The 25,236-nt window shown below is 48.5% G+C and overlaps 12 protein-coding genes and 4 non-coding genes across 16 annotated transcripts; 10 read left to right on the forward strand and 6 right to left on the reverse strand.

The window, feature by feature from the left end:
- Window positions 1-7: 7 nt before the first annotated feature.
- Window positions 8-1,546, reverse strand: B0J16DRAFT_416442 (uncharacterized protein; the record flags this gene model as incomplete). Its single annotated transcript, XM_046133588.1, has 3 exons — window positions 1,203-1,546; window positions 847-1,149; window positions 8-790 (listed from the first exon to the last, which is right to left on the reverse strand). The coding sequence occupies exons 1-3, from the start codon at window positions 1,293-1,295 to the stop codon at window positions 8-10; spliced, it is 1,179 nt and encodes a 392-aa protein (XP_045981797.1). The 5' UTR covers window positions 1,296-1,546.
- Window positions 1,531-2,737, forward strand: B0J16DRAFT_345724 (chaperonin 10-like protein). The gene has a single exon (XM_046128313.1). It carries the CDS (start codon window positions 1,633-1,635, stop codon window positions 2,719-2,721), a length of 1,089 nt encoding a protein of 362 aa, XP_045981798.1. The 5' UTR covers window positions 1,531-1,632; the 3' UTR covers window positions 2,722-2,737.
- Window positions 2,738-3,904: 1,167 nt separating this feature from the next.
- B0J16DRAFT_363831 (general substrate transporter) lies at window positions 3,905-5,781 on the forward strand. Its single transcript, XM_046129895.1, has 2 exons — window positions 3,905-4,296; window positions 4,344-5,781. Exons 1-2 carry the CDS (start codon window positions 4,052-4,054, stop codon window positions 5,719-5,721), a joined length of 1,623 nt encoding a protein of 540 aa, XP_045981799.1. The 5' UTR covers window positions 3,905-4,051; the 3' UTR covers window positions 5,722-5,781.
- A 385-nt stretch (window positions 5,782-6,166) lies between these two features.
- Window positions 6,167-7,634, forward strand: B0J16DRAFT_345726 (uncharacterized protein). The gene has a single exon (XM_046128314.1). It carries the CDS (start codon window positions 6,299-6,301, stop codon window positions 7,481-7,483), a length of 1,185 nt encoding a protein of 394 aa, XP_045981800.1. The 5' UTR covers window positions 6,167-6,298; the 3' UTR covers window positions 7,484-7,634.
- Window positions 7,635-8,663: 1,029 nt separating this feature from the next.
- Window positions 8,664-8,756, forward strand: B0J16DRAFT_t186. Its single transcript has one exon. It is a non-coding gene; the product is annotated as a tRNA-Phe (tRNA).
- A 1,009-nt stretch (window positions 8,757-9,765) lies between these two features.
- B0J16DRAFT_345727 (uncharacterized protein) lies at window positions 9,766-11,669 on the forward strand. The gene has a single exon (XM_046128315.1). The coding sequence runs from the start codon at window positions 10,185-10,187 to the stop codon at window positions 11,484-11,486; it is 1,302 nt and encodes a 433-aa protein (XP_045981801.1). The 5' UTR covers window positions 9,766-10,184; the 3' UTR covers window positions 11,487-11,669.
- A 249-nt stretch (window positions 11,670-11,918) lies between these two features.
- Window positions 11,919-12,821, forward strand: B0J16DRAFT_345729 (uncharacterized protein). The gene has a single exon (XM_046128316.1). The coding sequence runs from the start codon at window positions 11,950-11,952 to the stop codon at window positions 12,721-12,723; it is 774 nt and encodes a 257-aa protein (XP_045981802.1). The 5' UTR covers window positions 11,919-11,949; the 3' UTR covers window positions 12,724-12,821.
- Window positions 12,822-12,868: 47 nt separating this feature from the next.
- B0J16DRAFT_401669 (uncharacterized protein) lies at window positions 12,869-14,470 on the reverse strand (the record flags this gene model as incomplete). Its single annotated transcript, XM_046132589.1, has 2 exons — window positions 14,191-14,470; window positions 12,869-14,134 (listed from the first exon to the last, which is right to left on the reverse strand). The coding sequence occupies exons 1-2, from the start codon at window positions 14,425-14,427 to the stop codon at window positions 12,869-12,871; spliced, it is 1,503 nt and encodes a 500-aa protein (XP_045981803.1). The 5' UTR covers window positions 14,428-14,470.
- Window positions 14,471-15,201: 731 nt separating this feature from the next.
- Window positions 15,202-16,866, forward strand: B0J16DRAFT_307652 (amidase signature domain-containing protein; the record flags this gene model as incomplete). The annotated part of the gene is made up of 1 exon (XM_046124839.1): window positions 15,202-16,866. The coding sequence occupies one exon, from the start codon at window positions 15,202-15,204 to the stop codon at window positions 16,864-16,866; it is 1,665 nt and encodes a 554-aa protein (XP_045981804.1).
- A 39-nt stretch (window positions 16,867-16,905) lies between these two features.
- Window positions 16,906-18,716, reverse strand: B0J16DRAFT_163934 (uncharacterized protein). Its single transcript, XM_046122265.1, has 4 exons — window positions 18,397-18,716; window positions 18,215-18,346; window positions 17,866-18,165; window positions 16,906-17,813 (listed from the first exon to the last, which is right to left on the reverse strand). The coding sequence occupies exons 1-4, from the start codon at window positions 18,671-18,673 to the stop codon at window positions 17,029-17,031; spliced, it is 1,494 nt and encodes a 497-aa protein (XP_045981805.1). The 5' UTR covers window positions 18,674-18,716; the 3' UTR covers window positions 16,906-17,028.
- An 865-nt stretch (window positions 18,717-19,581) lies between these two features.
- Window positions 19,582-19,667, forward strand: B0J16DRAFT_t187. Its single transcript has one exon. It is a non-coding gene; the product is annotated as a tRNA-Ala (tRNA).
- Window positions 19,668-20,059: 392 nt separating this feature from the next.
- Window positions 20,060-20,142, reverse strand: B0J16DRAFT_t221. The gene has a single exon. It is a non-coding gene; the product is annotated as a tRNA-Glu (tRNA).
- A 707-nt stretch (window positions 20,143-20,849) lies between these two features.
- B0J16DRAFT_345731 (uncharacterized protein) lies at window positions 20,850-21,240 on the forward strand (the record flags this gene model as incomplete). Its single annotated transcript, XM_046128317.1, has 1 exon — window positions 20,850-21,240. Exon 1 carries the CDS (start codon window positions 20,936-20,938, stop codon window positions 21,236-21,238), a length of 303 nt encoding a protein of 100 aa, XP_045981806.1. The 5' UTR covers window positions 20,850-20,935.
- A 56-nt stretch (window positions 21,241-21,296) lies between these two features.
- B0J16DRAFT_t220 lies at window positions 21,297-21,368 on the reverse strand. The gene has a single exon. It is a non-coding gene; the product is annotated as a tRNA-Arg (tRNA).
- An 837-nt stretch (window positions 21,369-22,205) lies between these two features.
- On the forward strand, window positions 22,206-23,982 carry B0J16DRAFT_416451 (uncharacterized protein). Its single transcript, XM_046133589.1, has 8 exons — window positions 22,206-22,475; window positions 22,526-22,661; window positions 22,710-22,891; window positions 22,939-22,975; window positions 23,025-23,092; window positions 23,146-23,531; window positions 23,586-23,653; window positions 23,701-23,982. The coding sequence occupies exons 1-8, from the start codon at window positions 22,359-22,361 to the stop codon at window positions 23,970-23,972; spliced, it is 1,266 nt and encodes a 421-aa protein (XP_045981807.1). The 5' UTR covers window positions 22,206-22,358; the 3' UTR covers window positions 23,973-23,982.
- On the reverse strand, window positions 23,979-25,122 carry B0J16DRAFT_345734 (Alpha/Beta hydrolase protein). The gene has a single exon (XM_046128318.1). It carries the CDS (start codon window positions 24,976-24,978, stop codon window positions 24,151-24,153), a length of 828 nt encoding a protein of 275 aa, XP_045981808.1. The 5' UTR covers window positions 24,979-25,122; the 3' UTR covers window positions 23,979-24,150.
- Between the last annotated feature and the right edge of the window lie 114 nt (window positions 25,123-25,236).

Below are 25,236 nucleotides of genomic sequence, written 5' to 3' on the forward strand. Positions count from 1 at the left end.
ACCACATCTATGTCATAACCATATCCTCATTCCAAAGCAGCGCATTTACCGCCAAATCGTCCCCGTGATAAAGCTGCACATACATCCTGATAGCCGGACACTCCACCCTAGCCCTCAGTTCAATCCACCAGATGCTCCGCCCCGCCTTGCGATACCATAGATACAGCAGCAATAGAGCCACGGGATCTCGTTCGAGTAGTAGCGCCTTGAAGGCACCGTCAAGTCTATGCGTGAATAGCTGCGTATGCCCTGTCGTAATCTCGCTATCAGGTAGGTTGAGCACATGTGATACAGCGTGCGCAGCATAGAAGTAAGGGTTGTCATCCGCTGTAGAAAGATCGTGTAGAAGACAGATCTCGGCGATTGGCTCTGGTATACCATGCGTCCCAAATTCGGGCAACGGTGACAGCATTTGATCAAACGTCATTCCCATAACATGGAATAGACTATCAACTCGCGTTGGCTCGACCAGCTGCCATAGTGACATCTTGCCGTTGATCATGGACACCCACTCCAGGTCATCGTCACGAGAAGGCTTCATGGGCCATGAATCTTCAGGCCTGTACGCGTCGGGCGAAGAGAACGTCAGGACAGCCAACGCAGCCGCTGTACCCCAGATAGGGTCTTTGTCTCTCGTTTTGACGGGCCGTCGAAGCTTCTCGTTGAAGAGGGCTGTGCTTTGGGACCAATGGTAGCACTCCTCTAGAGTGCGTCGAGAGCCTGTTGTTGTGTTTAGGTAGCGATCATATGTAAGTGCTACTGCTAGAGATGCGTGCATCAAACACGGATACTGTAGGTGTCAGCCATCAGCGAAAGCCAACTGATGACTGGTATAGGGTCACTTACAGTAAAGGCCAATTTGAACAGACTCTCGTTCACTTTCAACATATTCGGATCATCGGGTGTTAAAAGACTTCGCCCGTAATACCGCGTGACAAAGTCCTGGCACTTGGCGCTCAGTTGGTATCTTGAGAACTCATCAGATGTCCAGATGGCGTTTGTTATAGAAGATCGAAGTGCTGGTTTGCTTCTGACCAAAGACCTGCCTGTATCCGAAGTAACAGGCTGCAAGTCTGGAATGTTGAATCCGAAATTGCATAACACTCCGAAAGAAGTACACATCTTGCAGCGAGGCTTACTCTCGTCACACTACAAACAAGTCAGTCTTTCGCTGGTTCGCTATAGGAAAGGGGTTCCACGACCTTGATTTTTCGCAGCTTACAATTCCGGCACCCATGTCTCGACCTCCGCGCCGGTTTAGCCGTCCGAGCTTCCTTGTTCGATTCCGCGTGCATGATTGTTGCTGCGTGAATTACTGTGTCCTTTATTGTTGAGAGAATGAAGAGATGTAAGCTGCAGCAGTGGAGATGTGCGATATTCCTTCAGTTCCACTTTGTTCGATACGCTAACCTCGTCTTGCCAAAATGATCTTGACGCTAACCATTTCACGGAAACAGTCAGCGCTGATTGGCTAAGGTGAATCTGCGACCGATGGACTTAATATTGAGAAAGTCCGCTGTGGGCAAAGATGTCAGATATAAAAAGGATCAAGTATCTGATCTAATTGATCTTCTTCATCCCATACATATCCGAAAAAGAGTCTTCTTTACGTACATTCTTACCCATACTACAATGACAGCCCATCTCGCTGCCGTCCAAACAGCCAAAGGACAACCCTTTGAGATTCAATCTCGTCCTACACCAAAACCAGGACCAAATGAACTACTCCTCGCTGTCAAATCTGTGGCTTTTAATCCAGCCGATGCCATCATGCGCAGTACAGGACTTTTTATTCCCGCTTACCCCACCGTGATCGGCTTCGATATGGCAGGCGTCGTTCTCGAAGTCGGCGACAACGTCCCAACCGATGCTTGCTTCCAGCCAGGTACTCGTGTTGTTGCCTACTCTGCTTCTGCTTGGAGATCTTGTGCCCCGGACTATGGCGTCTTTCAGGAGAAGTGTCTTGTTCCTTGGCAACATGCTGTGGTTCTTCCGGACGAAAGTATGTCGTGGAATCATGCTGCAACACTACCTGTCTCTGTCCAGGTACCGCTCAGTGCATGGGATAAGATGGGTATCCTAAGGACGGGAGAATTCGATGTATCATCAGACAAAGCAGTCGATAAGAATGAGGTTCTTCTTATCTGGGGTGCATCTTCGAGTGTTGGCACAATGGGCGTGCAGTCAGCACGTATGATGTGTCAGGATCCCAACTCTCCCTTTTCAGCTGTCTATGCCACAGCCAGCTCAGCAAACCACGAGTATATCCGCTCACTTGGCGCCGATCGCGTATTTGACTACAAAGATCCTGGTGTGGTTAATGCCATGATCTCCGCTGCCAAAGACGACGGCTTGACCATTCGACACTGCTTCCTCGCGATGGGAGACCTTCCCTCATGTCAAGCTGTCCTCAAAGCCTTCCTCAAAAATGGAGAACAGCAGGGAAAGATAGTCTCGGCACCGCGTCTGCCAGAGAGTATGAAGGATATTGAAGGAGTAGACGTCATGTTTGTGATGCCGTCGATGGTGGAGGAGGAGAGGTTGGAACAGTTTCGCTACTGGATGGGTACCTGGTTAGGCAAGAACCTCGCGAAACGGTCTGTCAGGCCAAGCCCTGAGCCAAAGGTTGTTGGAAGAGGGTTGGAGCGCATCAATGAGGCGTTGGATAGGATGGCTGAAGGTGTGAGCTGTGCTAAGCTGGTGGTTGAGGTTAGCGAGTAATCATTTGACTTGGTCACGATAAATTCAAGATATTGTTCTCTTTGCCCAAATTCTTGACCGACTATGCGTCAACAAACAAGGGGGTGAACTGTATGACCGGGTGCTCTCACGTCTTCGATCTGAAGTTCTGGCGTCCATGTCAAGACAAAGTGCCCATCGCGTGGCGGGCGTGAAAGGGATAGATGCGGCTCAATGGTCAACATACCACGGTCATATCGTTCCGGTGTTGCGCACAGTATTTCCTAGAAAAGCATAAGTGACAACCCAAGTGGAATCATTACTGGACCCTGCTTGTTAGCGAGAGAACCATGGTGGGGAAATGCAAGGCTTCTGTCAGACATTCCACTACTGCTCCATATTATACACTATTGATGTGACAATTGCATGGACAGGGCGCGTCTAGATCTGGGTTCATCAAGTAGAACCTCTCAAATCTATGGCAGATTAATTGTGAAGTCATACAAATTCAGCTTCAACGGCTTCCCCCGCAGGTGGTTCAACGTCATGTCAGCCACATCTCGTCCCATTCAACCACAAAGTTTCCAGAACCAGTGATGACGAATGCTATATGTTAAGCTTAATCCTTCCAGTCTTCCTATCGCATCTTCTGCACACCAACTCAAAGAGTCGTGTGTGTACAACTTGTCAAGCTTAAATGATAGGTTCATTGTTAATTCAGCTTCTGCACTCTTAAATCGAGATGATCCAACAGCGTTGCATCTTCTCCGGCCTTGTCCGAAACGAACAACGATGATACTAACTCGACATGGAGAGGATCAGCAGTTTTTGCTCGTGATGGTGTTCTTTTAGGACTAGCTCGTCCCGGCGCAGTGATCAATGCGTCTGGGGAGAATTTGAAAATCTGGGGAGCTTCCAAATGAACTCTTCGTCGGACCGACATCTCGGACCGACAAGATGAATCCACAGCGTTTTCCATCAGAACATTCATCGTGAACTTCATCGTCTGACTAGAAAATGACGATGTTGTCGGTCCGATATTCTGTTTTCACACCTTTTGAAGCCATCACAAGACTCGCTTCTTGGCGGAGATGAGCTGAGCCATAAGTCTTTCGATGTCATGTCCCTCTCGTCGGACCGACGACACCTCTGATGGCTGTTTGACTAGACTCCTCTTGGCATTTGCCCCTGGCGCCCCCAGCTTCGAACCTTCAGAACGTGGAGAGACTTCTCAATCTGGGGTTAAGCATAAGAATCCCCAGATTCCCCAGCTTTCTTCTCAATCTCATCCTCAATCCCATCCTCTTCTTCCCCAACCTCCTTTCCTGGGCTCCTTGAGAACACCCATTTGTCTCAACTACCCCTTTGCACAATGTCCCCTTCACCAAAGGACAACATGGCTCAGGTTGAGCACATCGACCCTGACTACAAGATGGGCTTCGACGAGGTCGAGAAGCCCGCTGCGCGCGAGGCCAACGATCGCGAGCACACTCTTACTCTGAGGGACAGTTTCCGCCTGTACCCCAAGGCTATTGCCTTTTCCCTCCTGTTCTCGACAGCGATTATTATGGAGGGTTATGATTTGAGTCTTCTTGGCAGCTTTTACGGTTATGAAGCGTGAGTATACCCTGTTCTCCAACAACATCAAAGCTAATCATGTACAGGTTTAAGCAAAAGTTCGGTAACGAAGTCGATTCGGAAGGAAACCCAATCATCTCAGCAGATTGGCAAACATATATCCAAGTCGGTGGCATGTGTGGTCAAATCATCGGTCTTTACATCAACGGTTGGGTCTCTGACCACTTCGGTTACAAGAAGACCATGATGGCATCTCAGATGCTCATGATCGGCCTTATCTTCTTCCCCTTCTTTGCTCCCAACCTTCAGGTTCTCCTCGCCGGAAACATCCTCCTCGGTCTACCATGGGGTATCTTCCAGACCCTCACCCTCGCCTACGCTTCCGACGTCGCACCCGTTGTCCTCCGTCCTTACCTCACTGCCTACGTCAACCTTTGCTGGGTCATCGGTCAACTCATCGGTGCTGGTGTTCTTCGAGGTTTCAGCACCATGGGAGGTGACTGGTCTTACAGAATCCCCTTTGCTCTTCAGTGGGTTTGGCCTCCATTCATCATGCTCGGTACTCTGTTCGCTCCCGAGTCTCCTTGGTGGCTTGTTCGCCAGGAGCGTTACGAAGACGCTAAGCGATCTATCCTTGCGCTTGTTACTCAGTGCGACGTTCCCTTTGATGCCGATGCCCAGGTTGAGCTTCTGAAGGCCACCAACCAGATGGAGAAGGAGAACTCTGCTGGAACCAACTACTGGCACTGCTTCATGCGCAGCGATCTTCGACGAACTGAGGTTGCTTCCATCACTTACACTGCCCAAGCCCTTTGCGGCAGCGCTCTCATGGGATACGCCGTCCAGTTCTACCTCGAGGCCGGTCTTTCACCCGAGCAGTCTCTTGACTTCAACGTCATCCAGTACTGTGTTGGCGCTGTTGGTGTTGTCCTCTCCTGGTTCTTGATGTCTCGCTTCGGTCGTCGCGATATCTACATCTGCGGCATGGCATCCCTCTTCTGTATCCTCATTGCCGTCGGAGCCCTTGGCTGCGTCAAGAAGACCCAGAGCACCGGCTGGGCCATTGGTAGCTTGCTCATTGTCTACACCTTTGTCTACGACATGACCATTGGACCCATCGCCTACACCATTGTCGCCGAGATCTCATCCACCCGTCTCAAGGCCAAGACCATTGTTCTTGCCCGCAACTTCAGCAACATCGCTGGTCTCGTCACCAACACTCTCATGCCCCGCATGCTTGGCCGAAACTCTTGGAACTGGGGTGCCAAGACTGGTCTTTTCTGGGCCGGTTGGTGTCTTCTCATCTTCATCTGGGCTTTCTTCCGCCTTCCTGAGCCCAAGGACAGAACTTATGGTGAGCTCGACCTTCTTTTCGAGCACAATGTTCCTGCGCGCAAGTTCGCCAAGACCAAGGTTGATCAGTTTCCCACTTCTGGTTCCACTGAGAAGGTTCAGGAGCAGTAATTAAAATACATGATGGATTTCTAGTAGTATTCATTAGTCTTCAATAGATAAGTCAGCAGGTTATTTTTAAAAAATAAACATAATTCAATGAACAATTCGTTCCGTCATGTGATGACAATGACTGCAGTGATCAAGTACCTAGTTGACTTGGTACAGGGCAGATTTGAGTTCTGCCAAACGTTATACTTACCGGGGCACCAATCAACCCAACTCCCAGCCTTGTTACCTTGCGCCCCTATAAATACTTCTCTGTTTTCTTTAATCACATCCCAGATACAAATATTCATTCCCTTTGGTAACAAAGATGGACCTTTACTCGAGAACAACCCAAGCTTTCAGCTCAGTGTTGAATGATTACATAAACACGCTTACCCCATACGGTACCCATAAAAACCACTCATTCCGTTACGTCAGTGGGGCGCTAGTCACTTTCCCCCCCATAAACACACCACAAGCTCGCGCACACACCACCTGTCAGCCCAGCGACAGAGACGGAGACCCTCCCTCAGCCGATATCAATATCCCTTCACTTGGAAAGCTCAGAATACACTGTACTATACTATATCGCATCGCCATCATGGTCGCGATACACCCTCCTCATCATCACGGCGCCCCGACCGACGCACTCGCTCGCTGTCCCGATCTTCTCATCGTCTCCATCCTCGAGACACTGCCCAAGCATGACCTCTGCAGCGTGTCGCGTCTTAACAAGCGCTACCATGCCCTAGCCGATGCTGTCCTATACAACACAGTGCAATGGCTCAAGCCAGAGCTGCATCTCATCTTCAGTCAATCACTCACTCGTCGACCACGTCGCGGTTCAGCAATTGAGGAAGTGAAGCTAGCGTATCCAGCATCAGAGCTGACACGCCTCATCTCGAGTACGCAAGAACCCGGGACCATGAACGGTGTTTCTCAGACAATAGCCACAATGTCGAATCTGAGGACGCTCGACATCGCTGTCCCGGTCGCGCTTCTACCCAGTATAGGCAATCTGTTCAACGGTCCGTTCGATCTCGCTTGCTTGCAGTCATGTACCCTGTTCTACCAGGATGAGGACGATCAATACTGGGATCTACACGAGAACATCCACATATTTACGCACCCTACCCTCGAGACGCTCGTTATCAAGAGGGCAAAGCTGGACGACCGAGGATTTGAGATGCTCGAGCAGCCGCACAATACAGCTTTGAAGACGCTGCACCTGATAGAATGCGATATTAACGACGATACCCTATCGGACGTTTTGGTGTTTCCTGAAGCCTTAAAAGAGTTTGTTCTCACGCAAAGAGAAGAACCCGAGCCCGAGCTCGAAGAGAGTTCAGCCAGCATACGCGACTATATACTGGCACTCCAAGAGCAGTGCCATTCTTTAGAGACCATCACGATTGACTTCCCAATGCTCGCCAGCAGTAGGGCTCTGGCACTTCGGGAATACGCTTGTCTCAAGACACTACGACTAAACTGGGACTACCAACTTTTTGGAAAATCAACAAAGAAGCCACGGATGCACTCCGTCGGCCTACCGCCCGAATTAGAAACGTTAGAGTTTTTCAATCCCTTGGGTACAGATGAAGAAGTCACAGATTTATTAGCCAACGCGATATCGAGTCTGCATATCACCTGCAGAAAGCTGAAGGAGTTAATTGTTCTTGTGGAAGAGACGGAGATACCAAAAGATGTTTTGGAGGCTATCAAGTCACAACCGCAGTTGCGTTTGAGTGTTATTGGAGGTGAAGAAGATAGAGATGACCCTGAATAAGATTGATAGACTAGATTCCTTTTGGATACTCGTCATACAGGATAGAACATTTAATCACGATACATATGAACAGCGAATACACTGCCTTGCATAGAACATTCACTGTCAATACAGACGAACAGCTGACGGACTTTCTGTCAGTGGCATAGACATTCATTCAATCGCAATACCTACGAACAGCGAATAAAGTGACACTGCCATAGCGATGCGTGTGAATGACAGTGCCAACCTGTATATAAAAATGGGTTACCTTCGCACCTCCTCCTCTCAACTAAACAAGACTGAACCTCAGAGCAAGAAACACAACTTATCCCCTTCAACACTGAACGATTCTAACTCACCAACATGTGTTACCTCAACGACGTCCGCGTTACCTGCCCTGACTGTAACGAGGAGAACAAGGCACCGCCCGAATACGAAAAATGCTCCACGGCCCTGGTCAAGGGAAAGGTTTGCGACAGTGGCTACAGAAAGCGGAGGCTTACCCGCACAGGCGAGGAATGCGCGAAGTGCGCCACGATCCGGAAGATCAAGGAGGCCGCGGCGGTCAAGTTGACCGAGGACCTTCGAGCAAAGGGGTTTAATGTCTAGTCCTCCACTACCACCTCTAGTAGCGAGTAGTCGAGGTAGCTACCTTTTTCTTTGGAGGAAAGGAACTTGATGTGCAGTGAACCTTTAGGCGACTAGTCCTATGTCTGGATAGCTATGTGCCTATCCTTTTTCTACATAGATAGTCAATATACAATGACTTAAGCGGACCAAGCGCTTCATATTGATTGAGAATGTGATGGACGTTTTACTAATCTTATTTTCAAAATACAAATTCTTCAAAGATACACTCAACAAAACAACCCTTTTTACCCTACTGATACTGACTGGGTACTTCATGATGGTATCTATTTAAGGTTGTTGAAGGTCAGTCATCAAGTCGTACAGTTCAAACCAACAAAATTCTTCATGATGGTAAGGTTTCAAGACAAAGGTTTATCGTGAGTCAAATGTAAAGTGAACATTAAGTTGGGCAATAAAAAGCTCAACATTAGTGTTGCGATCGCCAAAGATGTAGCAAAAGGAAGGCAGATCTTCTCCAACACCGTGACTGTTATCAAGATGGAAACAGGACACCAGAAAGACAGAGTACAAGAACTGTAGTAAGAGACGGTTGAACCATAATTAGTCAGCGGGTTTAGCTCAGTTGGGAGAGCGTCAGACTGAAGTCAAACTTCAATCATTCGATATCTGAAGGTCGTGTGTTCGATCCACACAAACCGCAAACCTTTCTTTTTGCATCTCCACCAAAAGAGGCTTAGCTATTCTTTAATCAATGAATGAATGAATGAATGAATGGGTGGGTGGTGGTCAAGACCGTTGAAAAAGCATTCTTGATGTTTTGGACAGGTCCTCGTCACGATCACCATGACACGCCGAGACCCTCCAGGAATCTTTATCCCCGACTATTTCTTTAGATCGGTACATCATAACCTCGATCGATCCTGCCCATTTTAACATGGTCTTCCGCTGTGCATGGGTCAGTCGCTACCCATGGAACAGATGCGCATCGCCCCTCATGACATCCCGTAGGTACAGTACGTTAGCTGCTACAGGACAATACCACAGTGGAGTCTGAAGGTTTTCAGGGCTAAACTGTATCCAATGACTGGCACAAGATGGGACCAACCCATATTTTAGCACCAACAGCCCGGAAATGCCAATGAAGAGACCCTGGGGTTTAATGTTTTTACTTTTTCTCTAGGTTTTCTTTTCTTTTTCCCTAGAGGTATGTTTACTTTTCGTAGTGAGGAGGAACGGTTGGCGTAATATGGTTTGTAATTTTCCAGCCCCACCTCGTCGCGACGTGACGTGACGTGACGCGATGTCGGGTGTGACAAGCACAGAAAGCTGTCAGGGTGTCTGTCAGAAGTATTAAGCACAAGGGCGATGGAAATAATTTGCCAGGTTAGACCGGTAGTTAGACTACTTTATTTTGGTAGCCTAAACCTTAGAGGATCCCACCTGAAAGCCTATCTTGTCTTCGCTCGTGACAAAGACTCACTTTCACTTCTTCTTTTTACGTTACTACTTATCCTCTGACGACAACAGGCCGAAAGTCAGTGTTCAGTTTTGCGACATGAACGAAACACCAAGCGAAGAACATGCCCAAGCGGCAGCATCAGCATTACCACAACAGCCGGCGCCCCCTTCTCAAGCACCATCGTGGTCGCCAATTGACTGGTGGGTCAACGTGACAGTGTTGCACCAACGTTACGACACAGTGAGTTCATCCTCATCTTCTTCATTCTCGCGTAATTAGCCTAACGTTATCTCACAGACCATCCGAGCATTCTTGTCCCTGATCTCCCGAGCCACGAATGCAGAGCATGCTCGACGACTGTTCCAACATGAATTCGCAAAATTCGAACCGAGCAATAGGAACCTCCTCCTCCAAGAAATCATCAGACAATGCCCCGGCCACGAACTCCACCGATTAGCGTCCAACACCCTCGAACAGGGACAGGGCCATATACCCAGTGGAGTTGTCCCTGTAGCTCACAAAAGTTTGACTTCCCGGTATGAGGAAAATATCGCCTTGCTGGATCAGGAATGGGGTGGACCGCACTGGCTTCCACAAGACGTGCGCGTGGCAAACATCTACAAGGGCAGTTCAGATCCCGGCCGACCGACTAAAGACCTGGTCACCGAAATGGTCAGAATTACGACTCTGGTTAAGGCGAAGAACATTCCTCTGGACCTTCTTTGGAGGGAGGGCGGCGCTTTGAGAGAGGATGTTTCTCGTCGAACTGCCCAGAAATCGAAGCGTTGTGGTCCGGCTCGGCTCACGGGCAAGGATGCGAAAAGCATTGCTGATGGGATTGTTGACGGAAGTATTGAGCCTGTGGCTGGTTGGAATCCTCCTCCTCCTGCGCCACCACGATCACTGTCTATCCCTATACATCCAAGTTTGCAAGTCACGAATGGAGAATCGGCTGTCAACGAACGGATACCTTACCACGACATGGGCCGAGCAGCCAGTCAAGAACTGCTTCTTGAGAGGGAAGGTAGTGATCCAGCTGCTACTGGCCCGACTCCTAACGAAGACGGCAACCAGCCGATCGTCAATGTTCCAATTCGCAATCAAGAAGGGAGTCATCCAGTCGCAAATGTTTCGATTCGTGGTAGGGAGGGGAGCGATCCATTTGCAAACCACAAGGTCAGCTTCAGTCGTATCAATAAGAGAATCGAAGCAGCCGTGGAGGCCGAGGATTTTGCCAACAGCACTATCGGCGATGGCGAGGGCTTCATGCCCATGGCAGAGGGCCCGGGCGACAATGACGAATCCAGTGGCGGCGACTTACCTCCCGATGACCTGCCTGCCGAAGACCTGTCTCCCAACGATCCACCTTCCGAAGACCCAACACAGAACGAAACTGTTGCTCAAGAGGAATCTGCCGACACAAACCCACTGCCGGCGATTACAGAGGAAGCAGTACCATCACGCAGTGGTAAACGCACATTCGACGAGATGAATGGCAACCCATCCGCAGCTTTCAGAAAATACAAGGATTTCGTCGCTCAACTAAAAACAGACGATTTGAAACTTCTCGACGACAACGCCAGGCAAGACCTCGCGCAAGCGGAAGCAGACAAAGCCGCCTCAGACCGCGCACTAGGCGTGTTGGAAGGAAGAGCCCAAGCACAACCAGACGACCGACCCGACGATGCAGCGGTCGAGCAAGTCCGAGAACAACAGGAAAAAGCAGCACAAGCTATGAAGGAAGCGAAGAAACGTGTCACCGCTCTGGGTCATATCGAGAGAGCGCGCTATCTTCACGATAGTTGCATTGAGGCAAAAGATTACAGACGCAAAATCCAGGAATTGCTGGATGAAACTGAAGAGAGGGTTACGGCGATGGAGAAGGCGTATCATGAAGCTTTTACCTCTGCTGAACAGGAGGGCTGGGCGGGCTTGATTGCTGCTGAGCGGCAGAGGCAGACCAATCGATAAACCAAGTTTTGGCAACTCGGTGGATACGGCGTTATTGGCGATAGTTATACCCTGGAAGGTTTTCGATTACCACTGTTTTGTCGACTTACTCTGCGCCAACAGACGCGGTGTTTGATCATGAGACCTTTTGGTTGAAGTAAAAATTGAAGTGTAATTAGTATTCGCTCAAGTAGCTTTTTCTTGGTGCTTGGTAGCCTAGGTGGGTAACAGAAGAAATGTTCTCTAAGGCTTAGGTTACAGAAATAAAGTAGCCTAAATGCTAGCCTAAGCTGGCATAAGGTGACCAGATTATTTCGTCTCTTATGCCTTCGGCGATCAATTCTTCTGACACCCTGCGGGTAGCCAATCAGCTCACTGAAGTCAGCACGTGGGACCAACCACCACTACTTGGCATAACAATTAATTAATCTTCGTTGTCCAGATCCTTCTCTCATTCCTTTCAATTCCATCTCAAAACTGAAAAATGGAAAAATACATTGAGCCCATCGTGCAATGGGTCACGGCCTCTGTCAAGGCCCAGCCTTATGTCTGGTGTGCAGCCGCTCTCACCTTTCTCATTGGTGTTCAATTAGCCCTGGCAGCCAGCATTGCCCATGGCGATGAAGCGACGGTTCGCAGACAGCTTACATCTCTTCAACGCGTCGATATCACTCCAGACACCAGAATTGAAGAAAAGCGCCAACTGGTGACCGTAACTCCAGTTGCAGGTTGCGCCCCGGTCAAAATCGACGCAGATGCTTATCCGGATGGTCATGTAACGTACAACAACAACTACATGCTGGGGTTGGAATCCACAGAAACAGATGCTCAGGGCTATACAATCTGGAAATCTCTCACTCAACAAGAGAAACCCGACCTCTCCAAGATGAAAACCGAAATCTGGATTCCCAAGCCCAACGCCAACGAGACTGACCCACTGGTTAAATCTGGCGGCTGCATCATCATGTCCTTCCCGGATCCCAGTATTCCAAGCTGGTTGAACATGATTGGAGGTTACACTGCGACGCCGCAGGTTGCGGCTATCTTACCGTTAAAGCTTGCCGAGGAGGAAATTGAGGAGCATAAGATCAAGATGAGGCCTTTCCAGATTGATGGAGAGGATGAGAAGGGCTTGGACTTGGAGAAGTTGCCGGCCGTTGATGATGTTATGACGAGGTTGAGGCTGTTTTTGGGTGTGAAGGATGTGAAGGGTAAGAAGGGAATCCCGCAGGGTCTCACGGTCTTCAAGCGCGGTTAGAAAAATGGTGGAATGGCGCGAGGGTCGAGGATAAAAGATTCTTATTATTGCATTCCTATCTAAAGGCAATTCTTATTTCAATCAAAATCAGCTTCGCTCGCAACTTGTATTACTTGTGTCTAATGAGACAGTCGGCATGTCACCATTATGAGCTTAACCTGGCTATCTCCTCTTCAAACTTATCCCAAGTCTTTGGAAGAAACGCTCCCTCAAGCCAATAGTTACCACCATGATCCTTCCCCTTGATAATCATCATGTTCTTGGACATAAAGCTCTCCTTAGTCGGAGCAACAGACGCCTGTGTCATCTGGCCCAACGCATTTCTCCTCTTCTCGCCACTTTCACCTTTTTTCAACACAGCGGCACTAAAGTCTGCTGCCTGAGTCAGGTACGCCTTTGTCCAGTTTGTGATGATGATTAAAAGCATGTTCGGTTCACCGAACAACATAGCATCGATACCATTTTTGCTTTCTGCGATGAACATTCGTAAACAAGCCCGTATTTGAGGCTGGGTTGTTTGTTCGGTTAAGTATTTGCGATTTTCGAGCGCGATAGGACCGAGAGGACCGCGAATCTTGGATGGGGATATGAAGGCGAAGATACAGAGTGCTAGATTCTGGATGTAGACTCCCGTTGCGTTCTTGAGGTAGTCGAAGCGGAACCGGAGATTAACGGCGTTGAGGATGGATACCGGGAGGTGACGTGAGTCTGATAGGGCCACCGTTCTTGCTATCCATGCTGATAGGACATCGCCCTCGCTGATAAATGGCTTCTCGTCTCCAACAGGTCCTTGTGCTTCGGCAATGTCCTCTTGAGCTTCACATCTTAGTCGATCAATTGTCGCTTTAGGTAGGAAAATGGTGCGATATGTTGGTTTCCCGTACCAAAGCAATTCCCAGAGAAAGCGCATGACGAAGATGAACATTTTCCAACCAACGATTCGCTTCGAAATAATCTCAAGTTCTTCCTGTTGAGATCCGACAGGGTCCTTGGCAACTTCATATATGACATCGCGCTGGACACCGAGAACAGGTACAACTTCTTCCTCACGACCCGCGAGCACGAGCGACCAATTTTGTAACATCGCTTGCAGACCACCAGCGTCCATGAGCATGTGTGAGCATACCAAAGACACCAAGGTTGCATCATTGAAAGACACGATGTTCAGCGACATTTGCGGCTTTTCGCCCTCAAGTAAATCCCATCCATTCACCGGATCGTCTGGCGTTGTCGCAAGATCCTTGAACATTTGACTTCCAGGGTGAAAGGCTGGATTTTCGCCTGTCTTGGGAAACTTTCGCCCTGTTGGATGATCATCGATACCCATGTCGAAGACACGATGGGAATATCGAAAAGCTGGTTTTTCTGCGGTAAATTCTCTCGGGACGTGGAATTCTGCCTTATTCTGGGTCTTTAGTCAATAGTTAGCCGACATTCCCTCGATGGCTCAAGACACGGTTGACTCACGTTGATTCTGTAACGACCTCCAATCTTTCTCCAATCGCCGATCTCGAGCAATCTTGCTAGCGAACTCCGTAACTTCTCGGCATCGAGTACATCGTTAAAATGGAATGTCCAGTGCAGAATCATGTCGCGCATTGACTTGGTGTCGTCAAACAGAGTTGTCGGGTAGATATCGTTATCCTCGACTTGTATAGGTTTGTCCTTGGTAGCAAGACCAAGAAAGCTCCTGACGGCATTCATATTCAATCTGTTAGCCGTTCCCTGACACTACGCGAAGGAAGATAGTGCCTATTGAAAGGGTATCAAAAATGTTACAACACTGCGGGACTTTGTTGGATTTTGTACACCTTCTGTCTGTTCTCACATAATACTTCGGCCCGTGTAGTCTCGGCCATGATACCCCTAAGGTTACGGTGACTCGACTGAAAGGTCGAAGCGCCGAATGATCTGACTGCATTAGAAAATACCTGTAAGCACTATTTCGTGCTTATGGTTGAATGGTGCTGTTTGTTGGTTGGGGGCTGAGGTATGACTGCAGCAGACGTTGCAGGGGTTCTCATGAGGGTCAAGTATGTTGATTCGTTCTGCTCTCAAGCTTATCCAGATTGCATATTTCTGGTGCCATGGAAAGAAAACTACCCATTCCTGTAGCTGTGTGGTAACTATTGAGATAGAGATTCTTGATATCTCTATCTCTTCATACCAATCGTTGCAATTATGACGTTCAATCATGTACTAGACAGGACTAGCACGAATTGTAGCGCTAGAATCGATTCGATTAGCTCTACGCAGGACAAACAATCATTGGCTGGTGATAACTATGACAGGCGCCCAGAATCGTCATCCGTCTGGCGAAGAACAAGATTTTGGTCTGTTTCCCCTCTTCTTATCATGATCAAGGGCTTGGCTTGACTTGAATAAGTGCTATAAAGTTTTGAGGGTTTCCGTCGCTAGCTTAAGATAACAGAGTGACCCTCCTTGTCGCAAAAGGTACATGCAAGATCTGATATCATCATGACTTCGAAAATGATTCCTGTTATACAGACGGTCCCCCTCAAGTCGGGGTCACAAGACTATGAGAACCTCCGAACATCCATCTTGGAAGAGTTCGCCAGCACAGTCCCGCAAGAGCTACGTCTTCCGAAGGATCTCATCGACAATCCTCCAAAGAACGTAACCGATGTTCCGCGATCATGTGGCATCCTCACTGAACAAGAGCTCGACATCACCGAGAACTACGACGCGACTGCACTTGCAGCAGCCATCGCATCAAAGAAATTCACATCCGTAGCCGTCGTCACAGCATTCGCCAAAAGAGCAATCATTGCACATCAGCTCACATGTTGTTTGACGCAGTGGTTCATGGAGAAGGCTGTTTTGACGGCTCAGCTATATGACAACTATTTTGAAGAAACGGGCAAAACAGTTGGTCCTTTACACGGCGTCCCGATCAGTATTAAAGAACATATGCCGATAAAGGACCAGTGGTCCAATGTTGGATTCTTGAATACACGGGTTTTTGACAAGGAGGATTGTCAGATGACGGACATTCTTCGAAAAGCTGGAGCCATTTTCTACTGCAAGACGAACCAGCCTCAAGCTATCATGCATCTCGAGACCACATCGCCTTGGGGCCGCACGTTGAACCCGCATAACATCAATCTTTCGTCGGGAGGCTCCACTGGAGGTGAGGCTGCACTTATAGCTCTTCGCGGTTCGGTCTTGGGTGTGGGAACAGATATCGGTGGGAGCGTCCGTGGTCCAGCTGGCTTCTGCGGTATCTACGGCTACAAGACCACTTCATACATGTTTCCCCAAAAGGGCTTTCTTCCTACTGGTTTTGCGGCAGAGCTGAATGTCCTTTGCTCAGCTGGACCTATGAGCAATTCACTGCGCGATGTTGACCTGATGATGTCCGTCATCTCAGGGTCCCAACCTTGGCTCAAGGATCCGCGTCTTATTCCTATTCCTTGGACGGGCAAGTTGGCCGAGAAGAAGCCTCTAAAATTTGGCATTATGATGAACGATGGTGTCATCACACCACAGCCTCCAGTCACGAGAGCGCTCGAGTGGTCAGTCAGTGAACTTCGCTCTAAAGGATTCGACGTCAAACCTTTCCAGCCCTACGGAGCGAAGGAGGCAATGGAGGGTATTCGTCGCGCATACTGGCCCGATGGTGGCAAAGCAGTGCGAGAAAGTCTAGAAGCTAAGCAAGAGCCAATGCATGATTTGACGCAGTGGATTCTCAAAGACGGCGAGGGTCCGGGCTTGGACGCAGCTGGTATTCTCAACCTTCGCTTAGCCCGCGATGACTTCAGATGTCGGTTTGCAGAGCACTGGGAGTCCCAGAATGTCGACTTTGTAATATGTCCTGTTTTCGTTGGGCCAGCATGTTCACATGAGACAGCGTTTTACTGGAATTACACTGCGTTTTGGAACTATGTAGATTATCCTGGTATTGTTATTCCTACGCCGATCAAGGCTGGTGCGAAGGGAAGCGAAGATTATCCGACTGGCAGTGTACCATTAAGTAAGGACGAGGAACATGTGAGGAAGTTATGGGCTAAAGGGGACTTTGAAGGGGCGCCGATTAATTTGCAGGTCGTGGGGAGGAAGTACCATGACAATGATCTCTTTGCGGCAGTTACTGAGATTGATGAGGCCATTAACTCTCGCTGATGGGGCTTTAAACCGGTGCCTATGAGTTTTAGAATTTCAGCAGGTTTGTAAATTGTCAATCAGGTAAAAAGAAGTACATAACCATTACCCTCTCGCTTCGTACGTACATTCCATGATGAACAGCCTTAGCACGATACTCTGAGGCCTGTGCAATATTCATTCTTAAAATACCAGCTTCTCCTTCTTGACCCCAAACAGTTGCAGTCCGTTCTCAAAAGCACTCTCCCTATCCGCAAGGCCGGTTTCCTTCTCATCTGCAATGATGCGCTCTCGACTCTTCAACAGCTCAAGCGCAACGTCGCGCCATTCAATCTCCGTCTTGTCCTGCTTCAGTTCTGGTGCCAGCTTAAAGTCCAGTTTGATCGATCCCAGCCGTCCATCGCGCTTCTTGAACTGACCATCAACAATCACCGCGTCGATATCAGAGGGTGAAGAATGGGCGATGATTGCGCCGATAGGATCTTCCTCGGCGGCGCAGATCATACCAGGGCTGAGAGTATCCCAGATAATAATATCAGCAATCTTGCCTTCTTCTAGAGAACCAAGCTGGTCCTCCATGTGAATAGCTCTAGCGCCACGAATGGTAGCCAACTGGAATGCTTCCTGGACTTTCAGTTGAATTCTTCCGGGGAACTTCCCAGTGTCGAGAATTTTGTTGTTACGACGGGAACGTTCAGCTTGGATTGCGAGTCTCATCTGTGAGGCGATGCTACCGCTGTTGTTGCTGTGACAGTCGATGCCCAGAGAGCAGATGGACTTGGCGTTGTCTTGGAAACACACAGGCCAGCCGTGGGACATCTGGAGCTCAGTCTCCGGAGTGGATGAGACGGCTGCTCCAACCTTTTTGAGCTTTTCGGCATCAGAGTCGTTCAGTGGGGTTGCGTGTGAAAGCAAGATATCTTTCTCCAAAAGGCCGTAAGCTTCGAGGAGATCTACGAGCGATTGCTCTATGTCGAGGTCAGTCAGTCAGAAATTCAACCGGGAACGAGGAGAACTTACCAAGTAGACTAGCCACATAGTGAGAAGTGATAGTCTTGATCCCCAAGCTTCGAACCTTGCTGAAAATGCCGACAATGACTTCCTTTGGAAGAAAGTAGAAGTCAAACCCAAAGCCCATGGTGACACGTCCATCGCCAAGAGGACCGCCTTCACAAAGCTTGGTCAATTGCTCAAAGATCCAATCAGGAAGCAGAGTCTCGTCCAAGACAAAGGGCTTCCATGTCTTGACTCGGCCTGTGGGAGTGTAGCAGTAGATAGACCGGACGCCGGATGAGATAGTTGCTGATAAAGCCGCGGTGTCTGTTGATAGGTCAGTCATGTCAACCTTTCTGTTGTCCATCTTACTCACTGTGTTCTGGGCTATATGAGATATGGGCGTGGTCGACAATGGTGGTGGTTCCAGCTTCAAGAGCTTCGAGACATCCACCAAGCTGACCCCAGAATACGTCTTCGGGCTTGTAGCTGTGCGACACCATGTTGCCTTTCCACAAGTCAGCATAAGCATCAACAATAGGCCAATCTTTCACAAACCAGGCGCCATGTACTCAAGCAGCCCATGATCAGCATGTCTGCCCTTTACCTGGGTTTGCCAAACATGATGATGCGTATCAATAAAGCCCGGCGTGATAAGCTTGGTCGTACAATCGATAACTTCAGTTGACTCAGACGGCGGGTCAATCTGGACAGCAATACGAGTAATTTTGTTCCCTTCGATCAAAAGCGAATGGTTCTTCAGAGAAACGATAGTATCATCGCCGGACCCACCAGGGACTAACAAAGTGGCGTTCTTCAATAGGATCGATGCCATTTTAGTGTCGTATCTGGTAGCACCGCAGGTAAAACAAGACAATGTAGAACAAGTCAGAGGGTTGACGAATTCTTCGGTTGCACAAGCTCTATATATAGGATTTTCCAACAGCCTATTCAGTGGTTCTTCTCACCTCATTCCAGATGAGGGGTTGTTGCATTATGGTGGATTAACTGGGCATACGATTGGCTGCTGGTAGCCTATTCGTCTTTGTAGGATTCCTCTCGCGACGCGAGGTCAAGGCGCTCACCCGCAGCGATTGGAACGAGACAAAGATATCACGTCAGCTCTCTGTATCAAAGCATTGTCTCCTACAGTGGGTTGCATTTAGCATGTGTTTTGCGTCGCCGTAATGTTATTCAACAGTACAGTATAATGTTTATGTGATTTTATTTACTATCATGTCCGATTCAGAACTGATAGATTATTCTCATGATGTTTATACCCGCTAATTCCGGTCACAGCAGACTTATTAGAATTCCCCGTCGTGATGTTCGGCATTTTAGATTTTAAAGCCGACACTTCCGATTAGAATTAAGCGAGTGCGAAAAGCACAGATAATCGCCCGCTGTAAGACGTAAAGTCATGAAGAGCATCACGATTGGAGATCTCGATTTAGGCACTAATCAACTAAACTCTACTTCGATGCTGACTTCTCTGCTTATCAATCAGAATAAACTTATCAGCACTAACGTTACCAGTTCTTCACCTAGAACTGACAACAAGTCTCACCAGCTATTTACGCAGGCACCCGTAAGTCCAGGAAGTAACAGAGTTACCTGATTGGAGTTGCTACAGCTCTGGAAAACCTCACTATTTCTTTAATCTAAGATAGAAGTTTAGTGGGCTACTAATGAGCGCGCATGCGGACTGTATGAGTCAAGATAAGACCGCGCTTTCTCAACAATGGGGGCTTGGTGTAGGGGTATCACGTTCGCTTTGCATTGTTTCAAATGCTTGCGAAAGGCCGGGGGTTCAAATCCCTCAGCCTCCATTTTTTTTGCTTATATTCATTTATCTCCTGGTCTTTTCTTTTTGTCTATTCCTTGCTTGGACTAGGCGATTGTAAACCTTTCAGTGGAGTATCCAAGGACCACAGTAACTTGAGGTGGGGCTTCACTAGAGCCCTCCCGCTTACGGGAACTCAGGATGCCTTCTTGACGCGACACGACGATCCGAAGGTATCGTGATTGAAACGACCGCAGGACAGCTGTAAGGTCTGGAGGGCAAAAAGAATGTGGCGTCTGAGTGCAACGTTCAGCCACCGACTCATACAACAAGCCACTCGCCCTTAGAATGGGGACAACAAAATCGTTCAGGCGACAAACATTTTTGTTGCTTGGGCAAGGCAACCGTGGAAAGAGTTTACAAAAAGATCAAAAGAAACTCCGGTGCGGGGAATCGAACCCCGCTCGCCGCGGATCTTCAGTAATGAAAACGCGGTATGCTAACCGATACACCACACCGGATGTTTGATGTTAGTCAGCATTGCAATTAGCTTTTATATACTCCGATCTGGTAAGGTTGCTAAAACATAGCACTATTCTACCAGCATTAAGCAACGGAGAGATATAAAACTGAAACAACGTAACTTTCCTGTAGGTTTGATGAGTTCGTGGTAGTGATCGTGTTTTGCTGTCGCTGCTCTGAACCCGAGAGAAAACCGTGGTAGTGTCAATGATCATGGCGAAACATTCTTGGGTTTCACTTCACAACTTTCAACTCCATCCCATCCCTCCGTACCAGATGGCCGATTATTACTCACCGTTTCACAGGACGACAGGACTGCATGTAGAAATATTTCCTATCGTAAAGTACATTTCTACCACGTGCTGGTATCATGGCAAGCAGCTGTTGAAAAAATGAAGGTATCTTGTTAGTCCAGGGTAGCGATCGACAGGGGTACTCAGCCCAAGAAAATGGCCGAATAGAGTGTTCATGTATACGATGATGATTGGTATCATTGTAAATGGCGATGTTGAAATAGCATATGTAATCAATTGGGCATCTTGGTTTTAGCTATTGCTCAACAGCTCAACAATACAAACGCACTCTTTCTTTTACCCCATCTTCTTCACGAGCATTTTCACAATGAAGGGAAGCTCCACTTTTCTTCTTGCCTCCAGCACTTTGCTGAGTGCTGTAAATGGTCTACAACTTCACAAGCGCGACAATCCAGCCGTCATCCCCGTCAACTTCGAGAGACAAATCAGAGATGCCTCTCAATCTCTCAGAAGGCGGGCAGACGATAAAGCTCACGAGATGAAGGTCGACAAACACGGTTTGACCTGGCTTTACTGGGCCAACTTCACCATCATCACACCACCCCAACTGCTCTACTCAGAGATCGACACTGGCAGCGCTGGTCCTCTTGTCCTAACGGACGAGATTGAAGCTTGCCAAGGCAAGGACATCGCGTGTACCGGAAATGTCTCCAGCACCGGAAAGTCAAGGACTTTTGGTTGGGCTGACAGTGAGCCTGGAGCTTCTGGGAGCTTTGGAAGCGGCGAGGCTTGGTCTGACTATTACGGCAAGTATCCCCTGCCAATGTTCAATTTGAGATAAAGGAATCTCAGACGAGTCAAAAAGAAAGAGTACTTGGAAACGAGAGGAGCAAAAAGAATGATCACGCTGGGGATCGAACCCAGAATCTTCTGATTCGTAGTCAGACGCCTTGCCATTGGGCCACGCGACCGTTGTTTGATTGGAGGAAGATGTTCTATTGTGACGCTAAGTTGCCCGTAGCTGCGAAACATCGCCCTTGGACCAGAGAGGCAGGATCTGGAGAACGGCTATACGACTTTAAACACATTGGCGGACCTCCAGGGCAACTTAGGCACTGACAAAGGAGTATTTGTGTTTGTTAAAGGGCGTGGACTGTTTCAATGAATTGCTGCTACAGGATAATCTTATCAGCGAGGCTTAAGCCGGCATTCAACATCATCAACCAACAACAAAATTCTAAAATGAGTTTGCATCATCCAAAGTGAATTATACTCTATTGTACTCTCAAAAGGGCAAAAATCTCGCTGAAGATCAGCCTGTCAGCCATCACAGATTGGTCCACTAAGACGCCCCTGAAGTAACAAATGCGGGTGAAGATTTCCGTTTATTTCTACAGGTGTTAGTGTCTACTGGAGCGGGGAAGGCCCCAGCCTGGAATGTCAGGCTAGAGTCAGTGCTTGTAATAAGTTACAGGCTGAACTTCACGTTATGTTCCCAATAGGCAATCCGCATCGCCTTTTGCGAACAGTACTTTTAACTTGGCCTCTCCATTCAATCATCTTCTTCTTGAAGATCCAGAATCAAATCTCTTGGTATTGCCTGACTGTGGCAAGAGACTCATTTATCATTACGTGAGACTGGATTGCTGTGACGCCTCAATTCCACCTTCCGGCAAGGTAGCGAGATTTGCAACCTCCTGCAGTGATCCTATAGGCGCTACTGAGACAAATCCGGAAACAAAACGCCCTGGCGATCAACTTCGATGCAGGTACACGGGACAAAAGCCCATATTTTAGATCAGGATAGGCGGAGACGCCAAGCCAATGTCTTAGAATGCCATACCTGTTGAACGGCAACATAAGAGTACCGTGTCCCTTTGCTCTCGGGTGTGCTGACCCGCGCGTTTGACTGTCTTGGATGTGCTGTGTCGACTTGGCACAGTCACCACTTCAATCACGGCATGATGGTTCGAGTTCTTACGTTTGTTACCTTAGTATTAAGCTGGGTACTATTCGCACAAGCTCAACAACCTGTCTCTCCCGGAGGAAACGCCAGTGACACAACCACTACCTGCTTCGTATGTCCTAACCGGTAGTCGCGCCTCAATGGATGTGCTAACCTTCGCAGTCGACCTGCCTCGAAGAGGTATATGACGACAACCCACAATACCAACGAAACATCACCAGAATATGCGACGACAGGGGTTTCTTTAAACAATTAGACTCATGCATGGACGGTGATTGCGGTGTTGGCGACGATCTGAGTATGAACGACCCGCGTCTATGAGAATACGAATACTAAACCGACACAGGGTTCCACTTTTGGAAGGAGCTGAAGTGTGATTTACCAGTGGCGGATCGACGACATGCAGTTAAAATGACTGCCTTGGTAATGGGAATTTTGGCATTCGTATTCTTCAGCATGAGATTCATCTCGAAAATCATCGGATTCGTGCCATATGGAACTGACGACACCCTTATCCTGGTAGCATTCGTACGACACTTGTATCATCGTTCAAGGTTGGCGCTGACGTCGAATAGCCGATTGTCATCGCGTCAGTTGTGGTCGCTTTTGTTTGTGCGTGCTGTCATTATATGGCTAGATCACCATGCTGACGGATGTGCAGTAACTTCGAAAGGCCTCGGACTTGACATCTGGCACGTACGTGACGAGAACATCACAGCACATTACCAAGTATGAATATAGGTTTCTCCACCAATTTCACAAACACTTCTAACATGACTTAGCTTATCATAGTCTTTGCGTTCTGTTACGCCATGCCGCTGGCTCTAACCAAGTTATCTATTCTAGCCTTCTTCCTACGAGTATTTCCCGACCCCAAGTTCCGACGCGCTGTACACATAACTATGGGTCTCATCGTGGTGATGACGATTGGATATGGCATAGTGTTTGTCCTGCAACGAAAACCGCTACAGATGTTTTGGGAGGGATGGAAAGAAAAAGACCCTCCTGGGATGATGTTGGACACGAATGCTTCAGCCATAAGTCACGGCTCGATAAACGTCGCGTTGGATGTCTGGATGATGATACTTCCCATGACGCAGCTGTGGAAGATTGGCATCAAGCAGAAAAAGAAGTTTGGCATCATTGCTATGTTCAGTGTAGGAGTTTTGTAAGCCTGATGACACCCATGGAAGCTAGGCACGATACTGACGAAATCGCACAGTCTCACTGTTGTCTGTGCGGTGCGCATTCCGTACGTCACAAATTTCGAAACATCAAAGAACTCAACTGGTGCGTACCGTTTTCAGGCGAGAATGACAATTCTAACAGGGACGCAGCGGATTCAGTTGAGACCATCGTCTTGTCTGTGATCGAGTCATGTGTGGGAGTCATGGTAGCTTGCATGCCTGGTGCGCGTCAGTGTGTACGAGATATAATAGCACGTGTCAGACGCCGGAGAGCTGAGGATGGGGAGAACAGGACGGGTGTTTTTGTTGATCGGTCGCTGGCGACAATAGTTATGACCAGGCAACAGACGACATATGGGACAGGAAGCTCCGATTCGGGGAGTATGGCGAAGCCTTATGCTGTAGCTGAAACAAAGCAATAGTAGCTTCGGTCCAAAAGATAATTGAGAAATGATAAGAGAAACTCAGTATTAAGTGATATCTAAAACATTGCGGTGAAGAGCGATCTATATTCCAAATTCGTGTAAACCCAACCACCCATTCCTCAATATCCATAAGCCATTCGCACTACATAAATCCCACTCGATAATGTCCAAATCCTTATGCAGTGCTGCCCTTGAAAGCTCCTTCGTCCTGAATTCTGTTCAAAAATCTCAAAACAGCGGGCGTAACTTCCTCTGGCTTCTCAAGTTGAGGTGCATGTCCAGCACCTTTTACAGCAACAACCTCGCTGTCCTTGAAGTTGGAAGCGACCCATCGAGCCTCCTCAAGAGGATCACTCCAATCAGGGTCCGCATCACCATAGACAGCAAGCACAGGAGCCTCCACCTTGCTAAGGTATGGCTCAACGATAGCGTGGTCTGTGGATAGAGTAGCATGGAATGCCTTCCATCGACCAGGACCGGTAAGCATCTTGATGGATCGGTCTGCTCGCTCTTGCTTCTTATCCCCAAGACCAGGCCATAACTTAGGTGCGTAAGACTTCCAGATAATAGGACCGGTGGGCTGGTTCATTGAAAGGCGGAACAGACTTGCGACGAGCTTGCCGGTGCCGGGACGGAGGAATGCGCCGATAAGGACCAGACCAGCGACTTTGTGAGGTTGGCTTCCAGCCGCGATTGTCGCAGCTGCACCAGATAGTGAAGCGCCGACAAGAACAGCAGGACCGCCACCGTAAGCGTCGATGAGGGTGATGAGATCGTCGGCTGTGGCTTCATCGCCGTAGCGGTTAAAAGTAGTGGAGCTGTCGCCGTGACCCCGGAGATCCACTGTGGCTACACGGTAGCCAGCTCTGCGCAGTTCGGTAGCTAGAGGGTCGTATGCATCTCGGAAATCTCCCATGGCTGGGGAGCAGATGACGAGAGGGCCCTCGCCGGAAATATCGACAGCGAGCTTACCCCCGTCAGTCTCGATGTAAGTGAGAGTCATTTTGGAGTTTGTGAATCGAGATGAGATGCGATGAGATGCTATAAGACAAGGGATTTGTGTCGATGATAAGAGTCTAGTGTAAGATGCTGTTGTCTGATGAAAATAATCTTCTACAACTAACGGGAGACAGAATATATATAGTCATTTCGATTGAATGAAATGCCGGGTCTTGCGGCAGTGTTTGCATCTCTTCAAGGCGAGACTCGGCCGATGCTGGCTGTGTTTTCATTGATTGGGCCGTGCAAAAGCACGAGAAAA

The sequence above is a fragment of the Fusarium flagelliforme genome, assembly GCF_020744385.1.
Source record: "Fusarium flagelliforme strain FIESC 12 MPI-CAGE-AA-0113 chromosome Unknown B0J16scaffold_5, whole genome shotgun sequence".
NCBI classification, from domain to species: Eukaryota; Fungi; Ascomycota; class Sordariomycetes; order Hypocreales; family Nectriaceae; genus Fusarium; species Fusarium flagelliforme.